At 49.1% G+C, this 11,693-nt stretch overlaps 4 protein-coding genes across 4 annotated transcripts; 1 reads left to right on the top strand and 3 right to left on the bottom strand.

The window, feature by feature from the left end:
* Positions 1–429: 429 nt before the first annotated feature.
* I303_100658 (uncharacterized protein) lies at positions 430–681 on the bottom strand (the record flags this gene model as incomplete). Its single annotated transcript, XM_018404033.1, has 1 exon — positions 430–681. The coding sequence occupies one exon, from the start codon at positions 679–681 to the stop codon at positions 430–432; it is 252 nt and encodes an 83-aa protein (XP_018266687.1).
* A 736-nt stretch (positions 682–1,417) lies between these two features.
* On the bottom strand, positions 1,418–6,285 carry I303_100657 (uncharacterized protein; the record flags this gene model as incomplete). Its single annotated transcript, XM_065968161.1, has 9 exons — positions 1,418–1,516; positions 1,599–1,761; positions 1,836–4,715; positions 4,777–5,068; positions 5,114–5,355; positions 5,423–5,681; positions 5,777–5,981; positions 6,108–6,163; positions 6,270–6,285. The coding sequence occupies 9 exons, from the start codon at positions 6,283–6,285 to the stop codon at positions 1,418–1,420; spliced, it is 4,212 nt and encodes a 1,403-aa protein (XP_065824233.1).
* Positions 6,286–6,766: 481 nt separating this feature from the next.
* Positions 6,767–7,938, top strand: I303_100656 (uncharacterized protein; the record flags this gene model as incomplete). Its single annotated transcript, XM_018404031.2, has 4 exons — positions 6,767–6,949; positions 7,023–7,288; positions 7,372–7,668; positions 7,782–7,938. 4 exons carry the CDS (start codon positions 6,767–6,769, stop codon positions 7,936–7,938), a joined length of 903 nt encoding a protein of 300 aa, XP_018266685.2.
* A 371-nt stretch (positions 7,939–8,309) lies between these two features.
* Positions 8,310–9,685, bottom strand: I303_100655 (uncharacterized protein; the record flags this gene model as incomplete). Its single annotated transcript, XM_018404030.1, has 3 exons — positions 8,310–9,263; positions 9,390–9,470; positions 9,650–9,685. The coding sequence occupies 3 exons, from the start codon at positions 9,683–9,685 to the stop codon at positions 8,310–8,312; spliced, it is 1,071 nt and encodes a 356-aa protein (XP_018266684.1).
* Between the last annotated feature and the right edge of the window lie 2,008 nt (positions 9,686–11,693).

Raw genomic sequence — 11,693 nt, 5'->3', positions numbered from 1 at the left:
TCGCTTTGTCGCAGCGGATGAAAGGAGGAAGGCGTCTCTCAAAGGATGTCTCCAAGATTGCCGTGGATGAAACGAAAAGGGTGTAGCTTGACTCACTGCGCCATGCTTAGCGCTGGACTCTGAGGGCACTGTTTCCCGGACACCCTGCGGTCGGATCCAATAACGCCTGCAAATTAAGATTATACGCTTGGACGAGAATATGTAAATATTGCGCTGTACGTTTGTCTTCGCGACAAACCATACGACGTAATCGCAACAGACATATATATGCATGAGACCGTTGTATGTATAGAAAGGCTCGAGCATGTCAAGAGCTTTATCACAAAGGCGGCTAGTATATCGTATAACATGCTCCTATCAAAGGGATATAAGACTGTAAGGCTCTATAAGTTGAACATGCATATTACCGTTCAGCGAGAGCGGAAGGCTTCATAAGGCAGTCTCACTAGCTTTAGTCTGAGTAGTGATCTTGACCGTATGCCCTTCCGCTGTATTGGTCACTCTCAAATTCCCATACTCGTCTGTGATAGTATCGACCCGCTTGATGAGTGGAGAAGCGGTCGCAGTCGCTTTCGTTTGAGTAGTGATTTTGACTGTATGACCTTCCTGGGTATTGGTCACTCTCAGATTACCGTATTCGTCGGTGATTGTATCCACCGGAGCGGGGAGGGCGAATGACATGATTGGTAAAAGAAGTAAAGCGAGAGTTGGGCACCACATCTTTGCACCAGGTGATTTGGTTGTTTGGTCTACGCACCGTATCAGTCAGGACTGGGGCAACATGGGGTGTCATCACTTACTGGTCTACTGGTTCAGTAGCTTCTAACACACAAAGATGGAATACCGGAGAGAGGGTGTTGAAAACGTTGAAATGTGAATGATGAGGGTTGGCTTGGCTGCTCGGTGACTTCTGCTACCGTGCAATGTATTATGAAGGACTATTTATCTGTTTGTTCGGCATAGTTGTGTGCACTTGCGGTCCATGTCAAGAGAAAGGAAGTCTGCTCAGACCATTATGACGTATGACAGCCAATTAAGCAGGTGATCAGTAGGGGCATGGGACCATCGTCAAAATCGTCAGATCGTCAATCAGCCCCTGATGGAAAGGGGGTATTCAATTGAACCAATTCTACGTGAGCATGGAAGAGAGCCGATCAAGGTAGTCAGCGCCTCGGTCTTTAGTCTTTGACCGCCTCCCTTTCATTCCTTACTCAGGCGGATCATAGCCATCGCGGTCGAGATTGGCAAACGGTCAGACAAGAACTGTTGAACCTTGACAGAATTTTCCAGTCAAATACCAGCCATTAATGCATATCAATATTAATTTATCACTTCCATTCTATCCTAGCGTACATTCAGCATTTCCGATCATTATCACGATCCTTTCTTTGGGCGATTATGTCATATTCAATATTTTCTAAGCGGACAACAAAACATTCAGGGCTTTTTGGAAATCGTATCCGTTCGCAGCTAGAGCCTCTACTACCAATCCCCGCGAGAAGCCCATTGCACATAGCTATGTATCACCAGAGTAGGTCAGCTTTGAGTTTCGACCTCGCACAGTGACGCTCAAAGATCGCAAGTTGAGGACAACTTACCTTTTTCACATCCTCTATATCATCAGGCTGAGCACCGCTGGGACGCCTCTGAGGCATCGGCGGTGGTTGCAGTTGCGATTCAGGTTGAGCGTGAGCCTGAGCGGCTGCGGGTGGTGGACCCGATGGTGGGGAGAAAGCGTCATCTTGAGGAACATTGCTTGACCTGTTACAGTAGGATACAGATTAGCTAGGCCATTCGTATCGGTGAGAATGCATAAGATCTCAAGAGGAGCTCACCCTGATGGCTCGAAATCACCTCCAAACGCATCATCAAAGCTGAACCCCTTCGGTGCACCCTGATTCTGGGTCTGAGCAGGCTCTTGCTGAGGTTGGGATTGGGATTGACCGCCGAAACCCCATTCATCGAAACGTTGAGCTTGCCCCGGTGCTTGTTCTTGTCCTTGCCCGTGAACTTGTGACTGAGCGACTTGGGGACTGACAATCTCGTAGCTCTGATTGGAGTTTTCCGAGCCGCCATTATCATGTTTTGGCGTAACATTCTCGAAATCGTCATCGAAGTTGGCGAAATCATCATCAAAATTCTGGTTTCCACTGTAATGTCCTCCGACTTCAGGTTCTTGCTGGGATTGATCGACCGTAGCTGGCGGAAGATCCGAGAAATCAAAATCGTCTTCGTCGAACGAGGAAGTCTTGGGTGCTTGTGAAGCAATGATGCTTGGCGCAGCAGCTGCAGGAGCAGCAGCAGCATTTGAGGGAACGGGAGCACCGAAAGGATCAAACTCATCTGTGCCTTCGAACCCGGACGAAGTTGGAGCTGCAGCAGGTGGCGGCGTCGATTTGTGAGACGGTGGAGGCGGCGCATGTCTCCTGACTTTGGTGGGTGTGGGCTCTTCAACGGACACAATTGGGGGAGCTAATGCCGCAGCAGGTGCAGCCGCTGAAGAAGTAGCTGAAGTGTCCTCTTGAACGGCCCGCTCGGGATCCGAAGAAGGGAACGACGATTCGAAATCGTCAAAATTATCCTTCTTTCCATTACCACCGCTATAGCCCCTCTTTGGTCCTTCAAGATCTTCCGGTCCTTCTTCTTCGTCACTCGACTCACCTTCGGGCGTGACTTCTTGTCCTAGTCCGCTGGGGGGAAGAGGGGCTTTGACTGAAGCAGGGGAGCTACCAAGTCCGCTTGACGGCTCTTCGCTGGCTGGTGTGGCAGGTATACTTTCACCTGCGACAGCTTGAGTTGAAAATGTCCGCTCAGCTTCAGGTCGAACAGTCAACTCGTTAGGGATGGCTGATTTGGGTATTCCGCTTGGCAAACCTTCCTCGAGCCCACTTTGTTCATCATCGACCGCACCAGGGGAGGACGATTGATTTACCGTAGCAGGAGGTTGATCGAAATCTGCGAAAGCATTATCGAAGTCTTGGTTACCAGTATCAGGTACAGCTTCACCAGCATGTTCGGAAGCTGGAGCGAGATTGAGATCCTGAGTTGGGATCGATGGTTCGGACGCGGGAAGCGCGGTGAAAGAATCGCCAAAGTTGTTATCGAAATCGTCAAATCCAGCTTGTTCAGCAGGTTTGGGTGTAGTGGTCGCACCAAATGGATCGCTTTCTGCGGTTTGCGAGGGGACACCAAATGGATCAGCACCTTCCCCTTGCGCTTGCGGAACAGGAGTCTTCTGCTCGTCAAAGCCTGTTGGAGCGCCGAACGGATCGATGTCTTTTGTTTCTTGTGCGGGTGATTCGCCTGTCACAACTTCCTTGGCAGCGTCGTACAGCGTTTCGGCTCCAGCTACCGCCACTCCGGCCGCAGCTCCTACAGCAGCGGTCATTCCCGCAACAGCTCCGGCCCCGAATGTAGGCGAAGTAGGTTCTTCAGTCTGAGGAGGGGGAGAAGCTGACTGCGAAGATGGCTGAGCGGGAGGAACTGATCTAGTCCCAGCCAATCTTTCGAATGGATTGTTTGATCTAGCAGAGGCGCCAGTCGGTGCTGGGCTGAGAGCTTTTGGAGTGGCCGGAAGAGGTACGCCAGCAGCAATTGTTGGCGAGGGGAAAGCTGGTGGACTAGCGGAAGGAATGGCTTGAGGCGAAGAGACGGTAGCTGAGCCACGTTCCAGCTCAGCTTTATCATCTTCGATTTCTTGCTCCGTTTCCTTGATCTCTTTCTGAGTCGAATCTCGAGATCCCTCGGCAGTGGAAAGCTGCTTCTTGGCAATGCTCAACATTCCTTTTTGCTGCCTAGCCTCTTTCCTCAACTTTTCCAATACCAATTTCATGCCTGTCTTCTCCTCCTCCACTTCTTTCATCATCTTCTGTAGACCTCTAATCTCTTCTTTGTCCCTTAAAAGAGCTTGCTCAAGTTCATCTTTCTCCGATCGCATTGCCGATAAGTCAGATTCGGCTGAGATGACCTCGCTTTCCAGATTGCGATGTCGCTCCTTCTGTTCGCCAACCTTGATTCGTAAATCAGCGACTGCCTTGGTTTCCGTTTCATGTCGGGATCTGGCAGAAGACAACTTTTCTTCCAATTCCTGTAATGAAGTAGCGGACGATTTGGCGGCATCATCCAGCTCGGCATGCGTCTTTTCCAATTCAGACAGGTTTCGAGTTGTATTGGCGAGCTGATTTTGCTTGTTGCCGAATTCAGCAGAGTGATCAGGAACAGAGGAGGGCTTATCCTCGGCTGCATCGTCGCCCAGTAAATCCCCGCCTCTTGCTGCCGGAGCGAAGGGAGCCATACCAAATCCACCGGCAGGTTGCTGTTGACCTGTAGATGCGGGAGACAAGACCTTCGGATTGGAGCTCTGGGCCGTAGATCTCCTAGATGGCGGAGCAGGAGGTTGAGGTAGGAAGGCAGCAGTTGAGAAAGGTTGAGATTGAGCTTGTTGCTGAGGCTGAGGGCTGGTAGCCTTTGGTGTGGGAGCGGGTTCGTCATCTCCGAAGACATCGAATAGGTCCTTGGTAGCGCTACTGGGTCCTTGGCTAGACAAAACTTCTTGCGCGCCGTTTCCATAAGTGTCTCTCAAGGATGGAGGGACAAGACTGTTTGGCAAAGAAGAGGGGACGTCCTGGCCCGCAAGCTTGCCGTTGATAAGGTGCATTGCGACAGCAAACTCATCTCTGGTAAGTTTACCTTCTTTCCGGATATCGGCGAGATCCCTACAAGTGGGTACATCAGCCAACAGAGAAACAATGTTACAGAAAAACGGGATTGGCTCACCAGATTGAAGCCAGCGTGTTCTCATCAAGTTGACTTTGCAGCATGAAAGGTACAGCGACATCACCTTCAATCACACCTCTGTTGTGGGAGTCTAGCTGGGAGAAGAATTGATCCGAAGTCGCTTTAGCTTGTGGGGTAACGTCCCAGGCTTGCGACGCTGGCGCAAAACCCGACATCTGCCTTTGCGGACCACCGAAGGAGGAGGTCGAGGGTATAGTAGAGAAGGAGGATGAAGTCGGTGGACTAGCGAAAGTCTTAGGCGCATTGTTCGATCTCGGAGGCGTGGAGATGCCTGTCCCTGTAGCACTTTGACCTGTTCTTTGAGGCTGCATCATACCTCCCGTATATTGCGGCCGGACGGGACTCGGGGCTGCTCCACCGGTATGTTGTCTTGATATCGGACTAGCAGGTGCTTTTGGTGGAGGGGCTCTTCCTCCTGAGGCTGTTTCGTATACACCGTTCGGCAAGACAGGCGGTAAAGTCAGATTAGGATTGGTCATGCAGCTCTGGATAAGGTACATTCCGATGACGAAGTCGGTCAAGTCGAGTGATCCCCTCTCTTGGGTGTCCGCAAGATTCCTGCATAAAAGGTCAGCGCATCCTCAGTGCACTTGCAAGCCCAAGCCAAATGAAATAGCGGACATACCAAATTTGACCTAGTTTATCATAGCTCAGGTTACTCTTCAAGAACATATCCCGCGCTTTGTCACCCGTGACTAGCCCATTACTTGGACCTGCACCCGCGAACAGTCGCGTAAATTTGGCTCTGTCGGCTGGGGTCAGAGGTGGTAAAGCTGATGAGCCGGTATTATGCGCTGAGAGCGGAGGCTGTGTCCTTTGACCGGTGAGTTGAGGCTGAATGGCGGGAGGTGGTGGGCCTTTATCGAAGGTCGGCAGAGGTCCAGCTATACATTCAGATGCATGGTCAGAAACTTGTTTGCATCCGGAAAGACGACAGATCGTCGGGCAGAATGCTTCAAAGGATCATGCAGATACTCACACTTGTTGGCCAAGGTCTCGTCAACTGTACTAGCTCCTCCCTTTTGTATCCACCCTATCGTCCTCGCTGCCCTGTACCACCCTTCTTTTGTCAAGAAACCGTTGTTCTCAGGATCTGCTAGGGCCCATACTTCTCCTAGGGTTGTTGTTGGGAGATTAGAGGAAGTGAGGAACGGATACGCATCTTGACCAGGTAGAATACCAGTCTGTCGCATCGCAATCGGTATTGTATTGATCCCATCGTTAGCAGCATCAGACAGGAAGGTGAAGGATAGAGAGCAAGGCAGAAGTCGGTCAGCCTGTTCATCTTATGCTGCGATGTGGAAACTCACATTGTCCTTATCGACTACAGCGAACAGTTGATCGTAATACTGCTTCTCCTGAGGAGCTACAGTTTGACAGTCAGCCACGATTGTCTAAATCGAAGTCTACCTCCATCTCGGACGTTAAGTCAAGAGAGATCAGATCGACAGTTCTGATCAGGCCCAACTTACTGTATGTGGAAGCCATGGTGACTCGACCTCGTAAGGTTATCTATGCACTCTCCAGCGGATTATACCGGGGCTTTGTATCAAGGCTGTAAATCGGACCGCGATCCAGCTTATGTCTTGCGAAGGTTCCTTCGTCGTCGCTAACAAGCGCTTTGCTGTGATGGGTGCACTAACAGCTCTAACGATACAAGCTTGAATGCAAGTTGCTTCACGGTCGTTACAGATAGAATGCGATTCGGAGTTGGGGTGCACAGGGTGGGCGGTCACAACGTACAACGTCATCCGCTGTGAGCCAGCCATTAGCCGGTCCGAGCCATCTGTTAAGTGGGCAACCAAAATAATTCCCAGCTTCCGCCCTTATTTTACCTCCACAATTGATGCTCGCTCGAACAAAGTCAGAAGATCATCAGCACACTTCACTTTACAAACGAGTACCTGAATACTGCATTATTCCCATTCGGACAACAACTACGAGCTAGAGGCCATCTTGAAGACTCAATATGGCGGCAGTAGCAGCTCAACCTCAACCTCTTCCAACTTCCAGCGGAAAAAGGATATTCACCGCTCCTCAATGGGTCAAATCATTCTACTCGAAATTTCCCCTCGTAATCCTAGAACAGGAGGATGAGGTGGATTGGAAAGTCCGAGCGAGGGAGGGTGCAGATCACGCAGTCGAATTATGGGTAAGATCCACACTTTTCTATCCTCATGTTTGTCCAGTATCTCTACACGACACTGATCTCCTATGAATTATAGATACATCCTCCGTCATCTACTCCTCATCCGCATCATCGTTCATGGGCATCTAAATCCCCTTCTTCCCTTCGAACTCAGCTACTCATCCTCCTTCGAGAAACATCTGCCAAAGTCCCGGTCTCATTTCGACCATGGTCGAACGAGGCTTCTGCTCCGGGCGGCACATTACCTTGCTTGCATATCCTGAATCAAGATAGGTTATTGCCCACAGACGAGATCAGGGGCTGGCTCGAATCGACTTATCCTCTCAAAGGTAAAGGCAAAGAGTGAGCACTGAGCACTGAATAACACGTCATTCCGCGGCTATTCCTGCATAGATCGCTTATCGGTGGATTGAACATCTTGACAGGATCCAAGGTCTCCCTTCTCAAGCAGCATACGATAAAGCCCTCGCCCTGTCTCATCTGGTACTAGGCAACTTGTACCCCGCTTACCTCGCTTCACTGCCTAAACAAACTTCCAACTTCCCTTTACTCTTTCCAATTCCACCACCGCTCGCATCAGGCCTGAGCACGCCCTTACCGTACTCACTGATAGGCGATGCAAGGGATATAGACACCGACGAAATACTCAAGAAGGGATTAGAAGCCCTCGAGGCGATCCAAGTGATACTTGAGTCCGGAGATGAATGGCTGTTCGGATCGAAGTGAGTTCTCTCAATACCTAGCTCACTCTTCGATCTAACGCTCTACCTACTTGCTGCTTCCAAGGTAGCCTGCTGTCAATAATCTGCTAATACCACCTACTCTTCGTCAATAGATACCCAACTTCGATCGACGCATTGATCACTTCGCACCTCTACGTCGTATATTCCTTACCTGCGTCCTCCACATTGAGGAGCAAGATAGACTCACTTTCCGGTATCGGAGAATATATAGATAGAGTGTTAGATCATGCTCAATCTCGTATGACATGACATGCATAATTTAATTGGTCTACAATCTCACAGTGGGTTCTACAGGTTGATAATCACTGACCAATGTGGACATGCCTGATCTCAACAGTGTCACCGAAATTCTGACATATCTATAGACACCAAAATCCCTAACAATGAGCTAATCCAATGCCGAGAATCTCACAACATGAAGGACTGGTGAACATGTGTAACTTATACCGGAGGGTGCCACCTCCAGGTTTGGCTAAATAGACGAGATCGGTTCCTCCAATACAAGGCGTCTTCTCAACTCGTAGCCATTTGACCCTCTGATATCGAACGATACGCTAAAGGCCCTATTTCGACGTTTGCTTTGTCAATTCGGTAGACAGGTCAGTGGAGGCAGGTAGATGCTATCGCTCTTCCCATGGACGTTTCGGCCTCGGCTCAGGCGACTGACGAGGATCTGTCGCTGAGTCAGGGGTGGGCGGTACCTCACTTGACCTACGTTTGTCAATGGCACTGGTGGAGGGCGAGTGGGAGTGGGAGTGCGCTGATGTGGTCGAACCTGTTCGTGGCGAGTGGGCGGAGTGGTGTTCAGACTGTATCGGGGAGGTGATACTGGTACTACAACTGAGATTGTGTGCTGGCATCGAAGATTTTGCTTGTGGAAAGCGATTTTGCTCTGATGATGCGGGAGTCGAGGGTACGCGATCGGAAGGCGTGATCGGAGTCGGATCTGACCAGATATCCTGCGAAATACCTCGTTCGAGTGGCGTGGAGGTTAAAAGTGATTTTTCAATCTTCCTCTTTTTACCCGTACTGCTATTCGATTCGCCTCTATGAGTGTACATTGACGTATAAGCATAGGCTCCCACGTGCTGAACCATTGAGGTTAACGCTGAAGCTGAAGCTGAAGCTGAGGCCGAAGTCGACGTAGAAGTCGAGGCCAAAGTCGAACTCGAAGTGGATGCCGACGTGGAAGGAATCATCGTTGTCGAAATCGAAGCCGACACCGTCAAATCTCCATACTCCCTTGCTATATTATCCAGCTCGCGATAACAAGGTACCTGTCCCTCACCTCTAGCGGCCAGCCTCATCTCCTGTTTATGCTCCATCAACGCCTTTCTCGTTCTTCTACGTAGCTTTTCTTTGCCATCCTTCTTACTGATATATCTTCCTCTTCGTTCGATCTCTTCCTTTTGGTCATTCTTCCTTTTCAGCTCTTTCTGCCTCAAATCTTCCAGTCGATACAAGTGCACCGTCGAGTATTCCTTGATCCCCTGCGATACGAGCGGGCTGGAGGGGAGCAGCGATATAGAGGGGTGCTGCACTATGAAACTCTGCGGAGGTATGGATTCGTGGGCCTTGAGTATCGCACCGAAGGTAAAGCATAATGCAATGAATTACGTCAGCTACGTTACTCTTATCTTATACTTCACACTATACGAGTTGAGCTGTAGAGCGATAGGGGTGTATAGTGCTGTACCCACGGAGATGGCTTGGACGAGTTCTTCAGTGGTGGCTGCTGGTCTGAGGGAGACGTGGAACTGTCTTCCTCCTTGGTACTCGGTCTGTCCCAATGGATGAACGAACAGAATCAGCAAAAACCCACCAAAGCAGTAATACAGTACAGTAGATGATTATACAGTAGATGGCATAATCGCCACTTTGGAGCACAGACCTCCTTGTCTCATTGGACCCGATACAAGTAGATGCAAGCTGGGCAAATACGAGCGTAAACACAACTCACGCCTACGAAGATCATCATCTTCTTGCCTGCCCTCATAACGTGGTTCGAAGAGCTCTAGTTGGAAGATGTACGGTAATAATGCCTGATGATACGGCGATTATAGCTATACAGTACTCGATGGATTCGTTGAGCGAGGGTCAGCACTGAGTTAATTGTAGATTGCACGATATTCAGAGTCTCAATTTAGATAATCTGAACAGGACAAGATAACGAGAAAATATGGTTCAGTCTGGTCTGCGGGGGACTGGGTTATATGTAACTAACAGAAACCGATAATTCGAAGCATTTCACTCCATATCGCATTGTCCTCAAACCCAGATCGCTTCTGATCCTCATGATCATGACAAAATAAGACCAAGACGGATTCATTCCCGAGGTCTGACCGCTTGAGCCGACTGGAGAGAATACTGTAGCACGCAGTAGACTGAACTTTACTTGCGCTTCGACGATTGAACGATGCATCTGCCCGAAAAGCAGACAACTATGCTATGCTTAGGTCAAGTCACTCAAGGTTTATGCCGAAACTTTACTCTGTGTTTACCCGACCGGGCTGTTCGGAGTCGGCAAAGTGCCACTTTATCGCCTCGCTTCGCCTTCTCTCAAAGGAGTGGTCGTGTCTAGTCTAGTAAGCCTATCGTGCGTCATACTCGTACTCATGCACTCATGCTTCTTCACATAGGAACATCAACCAAAGCAACAGCGAACTTTCGGCCCCGTATCAAGGTCCCTCGAAGTACCTCACAATGTTATGACAATGTGATGTACTCGTATACGCATTGTCCGAAATTCATAAGGTACTAAGGGGTCCTTTATTTTTTCTCTTTGATCTTATTCTTGCATCATTCGGAATTGTTCGGTTTGATCCACTCATAGACGACGAGCGAATTCTTCTTTTCTCTGATCACGAAACAGCTTTGCGAATCTCAGTCGTCAATCGTCGTCAATCGTACGACACAAAATGATCTATGCAGATCCCCCACACTTGTGAGACAGCTTACCATCAAGCGACCTCTGGACTCAGGCTCTGATTTGAGGTGAAGCATGATCTCATCAAGTACTTCAGCCTTGACCTTGTGTTTGCATTTGTATTCGTATTTGCACTCCCTATACTGCAGTAGCTCGTAATCGGGAAAAGGAGTCGGGATGTCGCCCGAACCTGATTCCCGTTAGTCGTTTGAACCGTGCGAGTCAGGTTCAAGTACAGTAAGTGACTTTCTCCACAAGGTAAACCACTAGCTGAAGTTATTTCTGAGAAACGAGATGATTCCGATCAAAATGCTTCGTTCGTCGTTTACTGTATCGTGCATCAATCATTTTTCGATTTTTGTCTGTCTGTCCATCAAGGTCATTCTGATGTCACGGTTCCTTTGTGTTTTCACTTGTTTTCAAGCCAAAGGGACTTTTGGGGAAAGGTATGGTCATGGTCATGGTCACAACACACGGTGTCCGTCTCGTCTCTCAGGTCACTGGGCCGCTGGAGAAAGGGCGCAAAAGGTCCAGTGGAGTCGAAATTGGAGTTCAAGTGAAACGGGGTCTTCAAGTATCTCGTCTTCCAATTTCCCGTCGATCGATCAAATGAGTGATAGTACATACCATAAGTCACACTGCATGCATCCATGCTTTTCGGGTGCAGTTTGTCTTTGTCTTTGCCAATCCGAAGTACCCTTCACACTACCGGGAACACCGAAACCATGTCCCAGTCGGAATCCGATGATATGGAATTATCAATCGCGGGTCCATTTGCTTCAACACCGTACCTCAGAAGCATGAGTTACATTCTGACCATTCACAAATGAGATCCGCATGATGGATATAATACTCATGAGCACCTCAGAAGAAAAGTGCAGATATCGAATGATTTACTTGACCCGTAATCGAGCCTAAAAACGCATTTTAAGTAGTCAACCTCAAATGAACATTTAAGTCAAGCTTGGACAAAATACGATAACCTTATATTAATCCCTTGTCCCCTTGTCCTGAATGACCCTCCATAGATCTGAGCATCAGCACGGCGGCATGAACTACGTTATGTAGGTTACAGCAA

The sequence above is a fragment of the Kwoniella dejecticola genome, chromosome 1, assembly GCF_000512565.2.
Source record: "Kwoniella dejecticola CBS 10117 chromosome 1, complete sequence".
NCBI lineage: Eukaryota > Fungi > Basidiomycota > Tremellomycetes > Tremellales > Cryptococcaceae > Kwoniella > Kwoniella dejecticola.
This window is presented reverse-complemented; position numbering and strand designations above follow the sequence as displayed.